General features: G+C 43.6%; 1 protein-coding gene across 1 annotated transcript in view; it reads right to left on the bottom strand.

The window, feature by feature from the left end:
* The window catches only part of LOC121575821 (potassium voltage-gated channel subfamily D member 3), a 128,537-nt gene extending 124,415 nt beyond the window's left edge, over window positions 1-4,122 (bottom strand). Inside the window, exons 1-2 of the mRNA XM_041889112.2 lie at window positions 3,774-4,122; window positions 1,734-2,881 (exon numbers count right to left, since the gene is read on the bottom strand). Coding sequence (XP_041745046.1) covers window positions 1,734-2,836 — 1,103 coding nt within the window. The 5' untranslated portion in view covers window positions 2,837-2,881; window positions 3,774-4,122. The remainder of the gene's footprint in view (window positions 1-1,733; window positions 2,882-3,773) is intronic.
* Window positions 4,123-12,263: the final 8,141 nt, after the last annotated feature.

Here is a 12,263-nt window from a genome sequence, read left to right as displayed (position 1 = left end):
CGATGTGGAGATGGACAGAGCCCAATGACATACAAGATGTGGAGATGGACAGAGCCCAATGACTAACACGATGTGGAGATGGACAGAGCCAAATGACTTACACAATGTGGAGATGGACAGAGCCCAATGACTAACACGATGTGGAGATGGACAGAGCCCAATGACTTACACAATGTGGAGATGGACAGAGCCCAAAGAGAAGTCGGCAGAAAGAGACAAAGTATAAATAAGAGGAAAATAGACTTTTAAAAAGTATGAAATCTTCATAAATACCTATAGACGGTTCTTGAAAACATAGAAAATAATGAACAGTTATTTCCATCTAGTAAGGAGAAAAATTTAAACTTCACCGGCATTCAGGGTCCTAAATCTTATCACAAGCATTGTTTTCTGGGACTATGTGTTCCAGAGTAAACCGTGATAAATGGCAGATTAAGAAAATGTTAGAAATGACAGTAGACACAAAACACCCACTAGACGAAGACAACATGGGAACACACATCTCTCACTACTGTCACAAAACATTCAGGCGAGCACACACGCACACGCACACACACACGCACACACACACACACTGTCCCAGCAGCTACTGTATGTCTGTATTCGGCCACCCTGCAGTAAGGTAAACACTTTATGTCATGAGAGTTTATACTGGTAGGCCTGGAAGGTGGTGGTACCCCTCCATTACTCACAGTGGCAGCAGCCTCATACCTCATTCACCCACTAGTCTATTGAAGACATGAGGAAGCTGTCTTCATGCATGCTTCAACTTCAAATTTAGCACAGTGCTGTTGGCTTTTATCCATATTCCATAACAGCAGAACACATACAGTATCCAGGACACCCATTACAAAAATACATCAAAACAATAGCCTTGAGGTATTAAATGTTTTGTAAAACACAGGCAAGCATTTTGGCATAAGATCAAATCTAGTAATCAACCTTTTAAGGTGAGTTAATTATAGTTGTATAACTAATGAAATCCCTTTTAGAACATAATTATTGTTTGGATTCAACCTTGGAGGATTTACTTCTTTACTTTTTAGAATGCCAAGCAAGGTTTTTGGAGAGCTCCTGATTTGAAGATATTATTTGGGCACCATCTTGAATTCTCTTGGGGTCATTATTCCAATGGAGAAGACACACACGAGTGGAAGGAGAGAGAACAAAAACTGTAGACAGAAAGAGAGGGAGAGAGAACTAAAACTGTAGACAGAGCAGGAGAGAGAACAAAAACTGTAGACAGAAAGAGAGGGAGAGAGAACTAAAACTGTAGAGAGAAAGAGAGGGAGAGAGAACTAAAACTGTAGACAGAAAGAGAGGGAGAGAGAACTAAAACTGTAGCCAGAAAGAGAGGGAGAGAGAACTAAAACTGTAGAGAGAAAGAGAGGGAGAGAGAACTAAAACTGTAGACAGAAAGAGAGGGAGAGAGAACTAAAACTGTAGAGAGAAAGAGAGGGAGAGAGAACAAAAACTGTAGACAGAAAGAGAGGGAGAGAGAACTAAAACTGTAGAGAGAAAGAGAGGGAGAGAGAACTAAAACTGTAGCCAGAAAGAGAGGGAGAGAGAACTAAAACTGTAGAGAGAAAGAGAGGGAGAGAGAAGCGAGAGATAGGGATGAGAAAGAAAGAAAGAAAGAAAGAAAGAAAGAAAGAAAGAAAGAAAGAAAGAAAGAAAGAAAGAAAGAAAGAAAGAACGAAGGAAAGAGGGAGAGAGAGAGAGGGAGGACTTACCCCAACGTGGTCATTGTGACAATGGTGTACCAGAAGGAGGCTGGGATGCTGGTGAACTTGGTCGATGACGACCCCTTCTCTGCGTAAAACATGACGGTGGCGAAGATGATGATGGCCATGGTGAGGGAGAAGAGGAGGAAGCCCAGCTCCGAGGCGCAGCTCTTCAGCGTGTACCCCAGGATCCTGAGGCCCTGTGAGTGGCGGGAGAACTTGAAGATGCGGAACACACGGAACACACGGAGCGTGACAAAGGCTCCGCTCACGTCCTCGTTGTCTGTCATCACCAGGCCGATGTAATAGGGAAAGATGGCCACCACGTCGATGATGCTCATCACGCTGCGCATGAATTGGTAGCGGCTGGGCGCGGCGAACAGTCTCATGAGGTACTCTACGGTGAAGATGAGGACACAGGCCGTGTCCATGCAGAAGAAGGCTACGGTGTAGCGCTCACCACACGGCATGTCCTTCTGGGAAGGCGTAGCACCGCACGGAACCGTCTCTATCACGTTGGTGAGGACTGAGATGGCGATGAAGAAGCCGGTGACGTAGTAGAACACCAGGGCCATGGTGGAGGTGTGAGGGTTCTCAAAGGCCCTCCACATGGTCTCTCTGTATGTCATGTTGGGCAGCTTGCAGTCCTTGTTGTCATCCTGGTCGTCCTGGAGACGTTCAGCATTCTCCCGCTTCCGATCCTTGTACTCTTCGTAGCAGCAGTCACCAATGATCTCCGGGATGATGCCGAAGAAGGTTAGCTCTTCGTCGTAGGCCGAGATGCACTCGTAGCGAGGATAGTGCAACTTGCCCGTCCGGTAGAAGTTGAGAATGCTACGGAAGGAGTCTGGGTCCCGGTCGAAAAAATACTCCTTGGTCTCCTCATCGTAAAAAAACTGTTTCTCAGAGCTGCCCAGCAGGGTGTCTGGGTAACGGTCCAGTGTGGTCCTCCAGGTCTGGAAGCGTCGTCCACTCACGTTCAGGATGATCAGCTCATCATGTCTCTTTGTGTGGTCTCTAGGAGCGATAGGCATGGGGCAGTTGGCCACAGGCATCCAGCCAATAGCTGCTGCCCGGGCGAAGGGAAGCCATGCAGCCACTCCTGCCGCCATGGCGACTTACTCTGGTTTCCTGCTTGCCTTAAAATGGCCTGTCATCTTAAACAGAGAAACAGACAACACAAAAACAGTAACTCATGAATAAAGCATTTCAATGATAAGGTGGTTGCATGGTAGGTGGTTTGCACTATAAGCTACTATAGTAAATCATAGTATTAAAGTATTTCCATTATAAACCAAAGAGCCTAATGCGTTCTAAAGAACTCAAACAAATATTTGATGATCGGTTACATCGCTGATGCTAGTCTACTGTGATCTCATGACTGTTGGAGCCACAATCCTGACTCTGTTTTCCAACCCAACAGCAGCCCCACCACTTGGTGTGCTGGTATAAAAGGAAATGTAGCCACTCTGGAATTCATATATGGAGCTATGGATGCAAGGACTATAACGACAATCCCTCTGCCAGAACCACAACACCACAAGACCTCTAAGCAGGCGGTCAAATTCCCTGTAATTTCCAGAGCTCACTGAACAGAAGGTTTAAGAAAGAGAGGATAATGTGAAGTCTCTTTAGGAAGCTCTATTAAACATATATGAAAAATAGAAGTGTTCTCGCCTGAATAGAGAGAGACCTGTTGAGTCAGAAGTGCCATTTTGCTAGGTCTGTATCAGATTTAAGGATAATATGAAGAAAGATTATGTCAAATGATAGAAAATCAAGTTTACCTCTGCCTATTTATTGCTAATTTAGATTGAAAATGTTGAAGAAAAAATATCGATAGGAGTGTATGCTCTAGCGCTAGTTGAATACAATTCAGTATTTTGATGCATAAGTAAAACAGTATTGCTGCTTTAACATTCTGATTACGATGATCAACTCCACATGTTAGGCTACTTGTAGAAGAAAGAAAGAAAAAACAGACCAGCACATTAGAAAGAAATATAGACACTCATCAGGTGCATCTTCAAAGCTTTCTTTATCACTTACCTCCAAACTAGGAAAGATCCAAACAATTTCAATGCGCGATCCTCCAGCAAGATAACTCCTCTGGGGAAAAGCTACAGAAATTGAAGGACGCATTGACAAAGGACCTCTGTGTGAACGAGCGAAACAAGCATAGATGCACACGAGATGGGGATATCGATGCGTTGAACGACGGTAAACGTTTTGATGAAATTCACTAAAACCTCAAAGTCGTTTCTTTAAACCACACCTGCATCTAGATGCACCTGCGGTTTGGACAGACAGCACAGATTCATTTCGCAGCCTTCAGGATGATATTCACACCTACCTCATGACTGTGATGATGACTAGAAAAGTGGGTGATGGACATGAGTCAGGCTCCGTAATCTCTCTCTCTCTCTCTCTCTCTCTCTCTCTCTCTCTCTCGCTCTCTCGCTCTCTCACTCTCTCGTCACACAATTTTACGGTTATAAATCGGTCCACTCGACCGACTAAATGGAGGGATGTGTCAACTACACTTTCTTTCTTATTTACTTTTTATAGTTAATTTGAGAAAATATATACATTTAGCTTCTGTACGCTTTTAATGAGGCAGTTGGTGTTACTGGAAAATGTCCTTATTCAATTATGCGCAGCGCAGTGACGGGAAGTTGCCTTCTAGAGAAATAGTATGACATGACAGGATGCTATAACTCAAGGGGGGACACAGTACGGCCGCGCAGGGCACTTCAATCAGGCCCGCGAGACATTTTTAAAATGTATTAAATATTATTATATTTGAGTTACGATTTTTGGCCTAAAATTACTCATACCATGATATACAAACAACCTCCAATAGATGGCGCTGTAGCCTGGCAGCGCGCTCTGTATTTGGGCCTACAGTCAGATTCAGAATGCGCTCAGTCATCATAGCCACTTCATTGCTTGACGACTTTTGACGTGAAAAATTAGTGCTGCGAAAATGAGAAAAGTGGACTCTGAATGTCGAAGCAGATGGCTTCGATCTTTTTTTCTATAGCACTGGATGAGAGTACTGACATCAGAGACACTTCTCAACTTTACATTTTTGTCAGAGGAATAAATGAGAACTTTGAAATAACAGAGGAACTTCTTGCAATGAAATCAATGATGGGAACAACCAGAAGCTCTGATTTATATGACAGGGTATCTGCCTGCTTGGAAAAAATGAATCTACTGTGGAGCAAACTGACAAACATCACAACAGATGGGATCACCAAATCTAACCAGTAAAAACATTGGCCTACTAAAAAGATTACAAGACAAAGTAAAAGAAGAAAGCCCTAACTTTGAGGAATTGATATTTCTTCACTGTATTATTCATCAGGGAGCCCTGTGTAAAAGTGTGTTAAAGCTGGAAGATGTTGTCAAAGTGGTTGTAAAACTTTATACGGGCAAGAGGGCTTAATCATCGTCAGTTCATTCAGCTGCTCAATGACACAGAGGCAGAGCACCAGGACTTGTTGTACCATTCAAATGTGCGCTGGCTAAGCCTGGGAAAAGTATTTTGATGTGTGTGGGAACTGAGAGGGGAGATAGGTATGTTCCTCGATATGGTTGGTAAAGCTGACGACTTCTCAGAGTTGAAAGACACAGACTGGTTGGGCGACTTTGCTTTCGGTGTGGACATATTGGGGCATCTGAACGATCTAAATGTGAAACTGCAGGGAAATGGTGTTCTTGTGCATGAACTGTATTCCAACGTGAAAGCATTCAAGGCCAAACTTATGTTGTTCTCCAGACAAATAAGCAGCCGGTCTCTCGCTCATTTTCCGACACTGGCTGCACTGAACACGCCCACATCGTAGTGCCACACTGAGACATACAGTAGCACTTTGATCGACCTGCATGCTGAGATTTCCCGCCGCTTCTCAGACTTCACCAAGATTGAGACTGAGCTGGAGCTTGTATCATGCCCCCTGTCTTTCGACAGTGAGAAAGCACCACCAGACACACAATTGGAGGTCATCGACATCCAATGTGACAGTGCTTTGATGGAGCAGTACAAAACAGCAACAATAGACCAGTTCTATGGCTCACTGAATGAAACAAAGTTTCCAAACAAAAAAAAGCATGCCCAAAGGATGCTTGTTTTATTCGGGTCCACATATGTGTGTGAACAAACATTCTCACTCATGAATTACAACAAATACTGTCACAGGTCAAATTGAACAAATGACCACTTGTCAGCTGTTCTAAGAATCTCTACATCAAAGATGACACCAGACTTTGATGCCCTTGCCAAGAGAGGTGACCAGACCAGGGACGGCTTGTTCAATAGGGCGATATGGGCGACGCACTGCCAAACGGGAAAAGGAAGGGATTTTTTTTCTAATCAATTATTAAAAAAAAAAAAAAAATGTAATTTTTTTTTAAATAAATTTATAAAAAATTATATCACGGCAACAGCAGTTATCAGTGTTCACGTCTGATCTGCCAGCCACTAAATGTCAAATCAGGCTAAAGTCGTGCTTCAAATGGCCCCGCCCGTTTTTTGGGCGATTTCAGTCAGGTTGAAAATCGCCCAGAAGTCTGTCATAGACTCCCATGTAAAATCTATTTTTTCACATTTCAAAGCTTTCAATACATTCTCTATGGGTGTCTGTGGGCATGCACTTACGCGCTTTCGTCATACATAACGTAACCACGAATGAACGTAACTAAGAAAAGACCAGGTAGCAGCCTCAATCAATTCACTACTACTATCAAAATGGCTAGGCTTCAGTCCAACTCGATTGTGTCTTTGAAAGAAGTTCCTTTTTGTCGGCGAACAAATGAAGATAAATTGGCAACGAAACAATTAGGACCTCCCAGACCAAATTTAATAATTCAACAGGTGTCTACTAAAGGGGGAAGTCCTACACCCGAGGATTTTCCAAAAATTGGTATGAACGGAAAACCTGGCTAGCAGGCTGCGATGTAGCTAATGCAGTTTTTTGCTACCCCTGCTTACTCTTCCACCCTGAAGGCGGCACAGCAGACAGCACCGCTTGGACAGCGACTGGTGTAACCGACATGCACCATCTTTCAGAAAAGATAAAGAAACATGAGCTGTCAAAGACCCACATGGATAGCTGTTTGAGATTGTCATCTTTGGGAAGAGTGAATATTGCCACTCAACTGGATGAGGGATACAGGCTAGCTGTCCGCCGCCACAACGATGAGGTTAGCAAGAACCGCCATATCCTCAGCCGGCTAATCCAGTGTGTTAAGTTTTGCGGAGTGTTTGAGTTAGCTTTGCGAGGCAAAGATGAAACTGAGGGCTCCACCAACCCTGGTATTTTTCTTGGACTTGTCAACTTTGTGGCACAATTAGATGAGGTGTTTGATGACCATCTTAAAAATGCTAAAGTTTTCAAGGGCACATCAAAGACCATTCAAAACGAGCTACTGGAGTGTATGCTAGCGGTCACGAGGGAACATATTGTGGAGGAGGTGAAGTCTGCGAACTTCGTAGCTATCCAAGCTGACGAGACCACGGATGTTTCTACGCAGACACAGTTGGTGCTTGTGCTGAGGTACATAGATAGCAAGCACAAAGTGCAGGAGCGCTTTTTTGAGTTCCTTCCCATCTCGGAATCAACCTCAGCCTCAATCGCCAGTGTACTTTTGGAGAGACTGAACGGTCTTTTTTGCCGATGACGAGAAAGTCAAACTCATTGCGCAAGCTTACGATGGAGCCAGTGTGATGAGGGGAGAGAAGGCAGGTGTGCAGCAGAAGGTGCGTGAGCATTTCAAGAATGCCCATTACGTGCATTGCTATGCGCATCAGCTGAATTTGATCATGCATCAAGCTACTTTCGCATCAAAAAAGTGAACATTTTCTTTTCCGATCTGAGCGGGATTACAACGTTTTTTTCCCGGTCACCCAAACGCACCAGCATTCTTGACCAGACTGTTGCCGAAGACTGCCCAGACCTTCATCCACACGGTGGAACTTCAACAGCAGAGTCGTGAACACTGTCTACGAGAATCGAGACGACCTCATAGAATGTTTTGAAGCCATCCGGACGGGTTCATTGGGTTCATTTGACCAGCTTACTGTGAGAGAGGCATCTGGTTACGTGAGGATGCTACATGATGAAGATTTTATTTTTTTTCCTGCGGCTTTTTCACAAAATCATGCCCCACGTCGACATTCTGTACCAGAAGCTACAGAAGAAGGACATCGATGCTGTCTTTATCAAACGTGCCCTCGACAGCTTCACAAGCAGTGTGCAGGCCATAAGGTAAGATTAAACAATATCATTCGATCTTTCTCAAAGCAGAGCTTTATTTGAAAATGTATGCATGAAAGGAGACTGCATTTGTGTTTGAAATCACATTATTCTCATTATATATGGCCAGTGGTGTAATCTATCTTATTTTATATACTATGTGTACTGTGCAGTGGTGCTCATAAGCTTATGATCCCATGCTAAAGTTGACTAAAAAGAGGAATAAAAAAATCATCTTTTGGAAATTGATCTTAATGACTTAATTAAAAAAGTTGGAAAATCCAACCTTTAAGGACACCAATTTTCTTTTCTTTTTATTCCTCTTTTAGTCAACTTTAGCATGGGATCATAAGCTTATGAGCACCACTGTATACTGTGCTGAACATCCAGGCTATGTGAGACACAAAGGCTAACTTAAACACTAAAGACTTTATGCATCCCTGCCCATTTTAAGTGGAACTTAAGTATTTGTACTATACATGGATACATTGCATATACCTGTGCATCACATAGACAACAATACTGTACAAAGCCAACAAACACATTGGTCTGTTTGCCTTCAGGGACTCCTCTCAACAGCAGCTGCAAGAAGCAACAGGAGCCAAAAGACCCAGAACAGCTTTGAGAGAAGAGGAGAAGCAGAGGCTGTCTGAAGAGGTCTGCAACACCATCCTGGATCACACCAAAGAAAGGTTCTCTTTCTCTGGCCACCTTGTGAGTGCTACCTTACTGCAAGCAGACATGTTTGAAAGGTACTGCCATTCATTTCCTGATGAGGCTCTGAATGCCACTGTGAATGCATACCCCATGCTGAGCAAGGCAAAGCTCAAGATAGAACTACCGTATTGGTCCGAATATAAGACGGCCTTTTTTCCCCTCGAAATAGGTCCAAAAAAGTCGGGTCGTCTTATATTCGGGGTCTAGTATTCAGAGCGCAGTTTCTCTTCTTCGGCGCTCCCTTTAAATGTCAATACACATTCGCGGGCACAGATGGCGCCAAAAATTCGTTCCGGACGGAGGGAAGAGGCGTCCTTAACAACCAGCCCGTTACCGGTGTTTAAAGATGGAAAGACAGGCTGACCATTTAGAGACAAGTGGCTCAAAAGTGGGCCAGGTCAATAAACAACAGCGGAGGAGCTATGATGCCAATTTCAAAATAATGGTTGTCAATAAGGCAGAGTCATCTAACAACTGCCAAGCTGCCAAGACATTCGGGGTCACTGAGTGTAATGTAAGAAGATGGCGAGCAGAAAAACAACGTCTAAAAGATGCTAACAGTCAGCGAAAATCCTTCCGTGGTCCTCAAAGTGGTCGTTTCATTGAGGTTGACCGGAGGGTTTTTGAATATGTCAGGGAAAAAAGAAGTGAGGGAATGCCCATTACCAGAGCTGTCATCCAGGTTAAGGCCCTGGAAATCGCCAGAGAGCTCAACATCACTGGATTTAAAGCCAGCCTCGGCTGGTGTCGTAGGATGATGCGGCGTAATGGACTGTCACTTAGACGGAGAACGAGTTTGGCCCAACGCCTGCCGTCAGACTTCGGAGAGAAGCTGCTTTCGTTTCAGCGCTTTGTTATCAACCTGAGGAAGAAGCACTCCTACCCGCTGGATCAGATCGGCAATGCTGATCAGACACCCGTTTATTTCGACATGCCAACATCGGTGACTGTCAATAGAAAGGGAGAAAAGTCTGTGTTGGTGAAATCAACGGGCAACGAGAAGAGCCGCGTCACTGTCATGTTGACATGTCTCGCTGGTGGCAGCAAACTCCCCCCGTATGTCATTCTTAAGCGTAAGACTGTGCCAAAGGACCCAATGCCAGCTGGCATTATTGTGCGCGCCCAGGAGAAGGGCTGGATGGAGTCGGGGCTTGTAGTGGACTGGCTAAAGGTTGTGTGGGGGCGCACGCTACGGGGGACTGAGGAAGAGGAGGAACATGCTCGTTCTGGATGCGTTCCGCGGACATCTGACTGAGCCCGTGAAAAGTCAGGTGCGAGCAATGAACGGGGATCTTGTGATCATACCAGGGGAATGACAAGCCAGCTACAGGTGTTGGACGTAGTTGTGAACAAGCCTTTCAAGGATAACCTGCGAAAAAAATACACAGAGTGGCTCCTGTCTGGCAACCACGCACTCACACCGACCGGGAAAATACAGAAGCCGTCAGTCCGTCTACTGTGTGAATGGATCCTGCATGCATGGGATGCTATTCCCTCACAGAGCATCATCGATGGCTTTAAAAAATGTTGCATCTCAAATGCATTGGACGGCAGCGAGGACGACGTGCTTTGGGAGGAGCCGGTGGAAGCGGAGCAGCTGGGGAGCGATGACAGCGAGAGCGAACACAGCGGGGCAGAGGACGTGTGTGAGGGATAGAGAGACATCGGAGGAGAAGTTTGGCGAATTTTTGTTAAGTTTAGTTAAATGTGTGGCCTGTATTTTCTCTGTTATTTAAAAATGTTGCTTTATTATTGCTTGATATTAATTTTGAATCATACTGTACATAGTTTGCCTTTGTGTTTAATTCACTGTGTTTTTAATATTGTTATTTTAAAATAAAATGAAGTTCTTTGTTCGGCAAATCTAGTCTGCAAATCTGTTTTTCTAAATGTTTGTGTTGAAAAACGGGGGGTCGTCTTATAATCAGGGTCGTCTTATATTCGGACCAATACGGTATCTCTGATCTATGAGAATCCTGAATTCAAGGGAGGCTGTGGTGCACTGGCACTGTACCAGGTTCTCATGAGCTACAACCTCCAGGAGACGTTCTCTGAGACTGTGACTCTGTTGAACATCCTCATAACTACTCCCATGACAACAGCTGAAGCTGAGAGATGTTTCTCAACTTTGACACGAGTTAAGACATTCCTGCGAAATTCAATGGGCCAGGAACGTCTGAATGCACTGGCCATGCTTTCCATGGAGAGGGAACTAGTCCTCAGCATGCCTGATTTCAATGAGAAAGTCATTGAACGCTTTGCTGTATTGAAACAGAGAAGAGAACAGTTTCAGTACAAGTAATGTAGCCTCTCTCTCTCTTTGTCCCTCCCTGTCTGTCTCTTTAACACACACACGCCCAAATCAGTTCACAGTTGATGTTGTTTAAAATAGTTTTTTTTCATTTTTAAAAAAGTAATAAAAATAAAAATCTGTTCATGTTCATTTTTACAAATCTATACAATTGGCCAGAATATGGTTGTTCATATTTACAAATCTATACAATTGGCCAGAATATGGTTGTTCATTTTTACAAAGCCATACAGATAGCTGTGTTTACCTTTTCTAGAAATTACTTTCAAATTCTGTTTTCATTCTTATTTCATTTGTTTATGGAAATGCATATTGTTTATGCAGTGTTGAGGAATGTGAAAGAACACCCTTGATTATTTTTACTGTGATAACTTATTTTGATTTTGTAAGCCAACACTTTTGAGATCAGTCAATAAATGCTTCTGGTATTGACTTATATGCTGCCCCTGTCTTCATGTTGTTGCTAGACATATCTTTTTTAAAATGTGTGTAGGTCACCTAAATCATCAGAAAAATTGCCCCTCCTGAGAATTTTTTCAGGAGCCGCCACTGGACCAGACCCATTGTTAAAACATGTATGCACTTCACGCTCCGCCTTGGTCTGACCCGTCCTTCAACAAACGTGACACACCTTTTGTTTGAGATTTTGTGTCACTGGCCTACACAATGAATGATCAATGTCCCAAGCCCAGCTCATTTAATCCCTACCATTGTGTCGCTGAGTTGTCATAATGCTTAATGAAATGTACATTATCCTAGGGGCGCTGGAAAACACAATGTAAGTATCCTAATTTATGTCCCTCTTACTGCCCTGAATGCCTCTGCTGATCCTACAGCTATTGTATCCAGTAATCATGTGCCTATGAGCCAGAGTTAAATTGTTAGCACTGAGGTGGTGTGCCCTAGCAGGAAGTTCACTGTGTGCAGCTCACCCTGCACTAACATACATAACCTGAGCATGTCTACCTCTGCTAAGCTTCCCAGTAAATTAATAAAAACAATCAAGCATCCCAGAAAAGTGCTAAAAATAACATATGTCGCTTAAGAAACAAGGTTCATGAAATCAATAATTTGCTAGTAATTGATGACATTCATATGACAATCTCTGAAACTCACTTAGATAATAACTTTGATGATACAGTGGTAGCAATACATGGTTATAAGATCTACAGAAAAGACAGAAATGCCAAGGTGGAAGTATGGCCGTTTATATTCAGAACCACATTCCTGTAAAGCTTAGAGAGGATCTCA

This window comes from Coregonus clupeaformis, chromosome 10 (assembly GCF_020615455.1).
Source record: "Coregonus clupeaformis isolate EN_2021a chromosome 10, ASM2061545v1, whole genome shotgun sequence".
NCBI classification, from domain to species: Eukaryota; Metazoa; Chordata; class Actinopteri; order Salmoniformes; family Salmonidae; genus Coregonus; species Coregonus clupeaformis.
The sequence above is the reverse complement of the archived record's forward strand: the minus strand, read 5'-3'. Positions and strand labels throughout refer to the sequence as shown.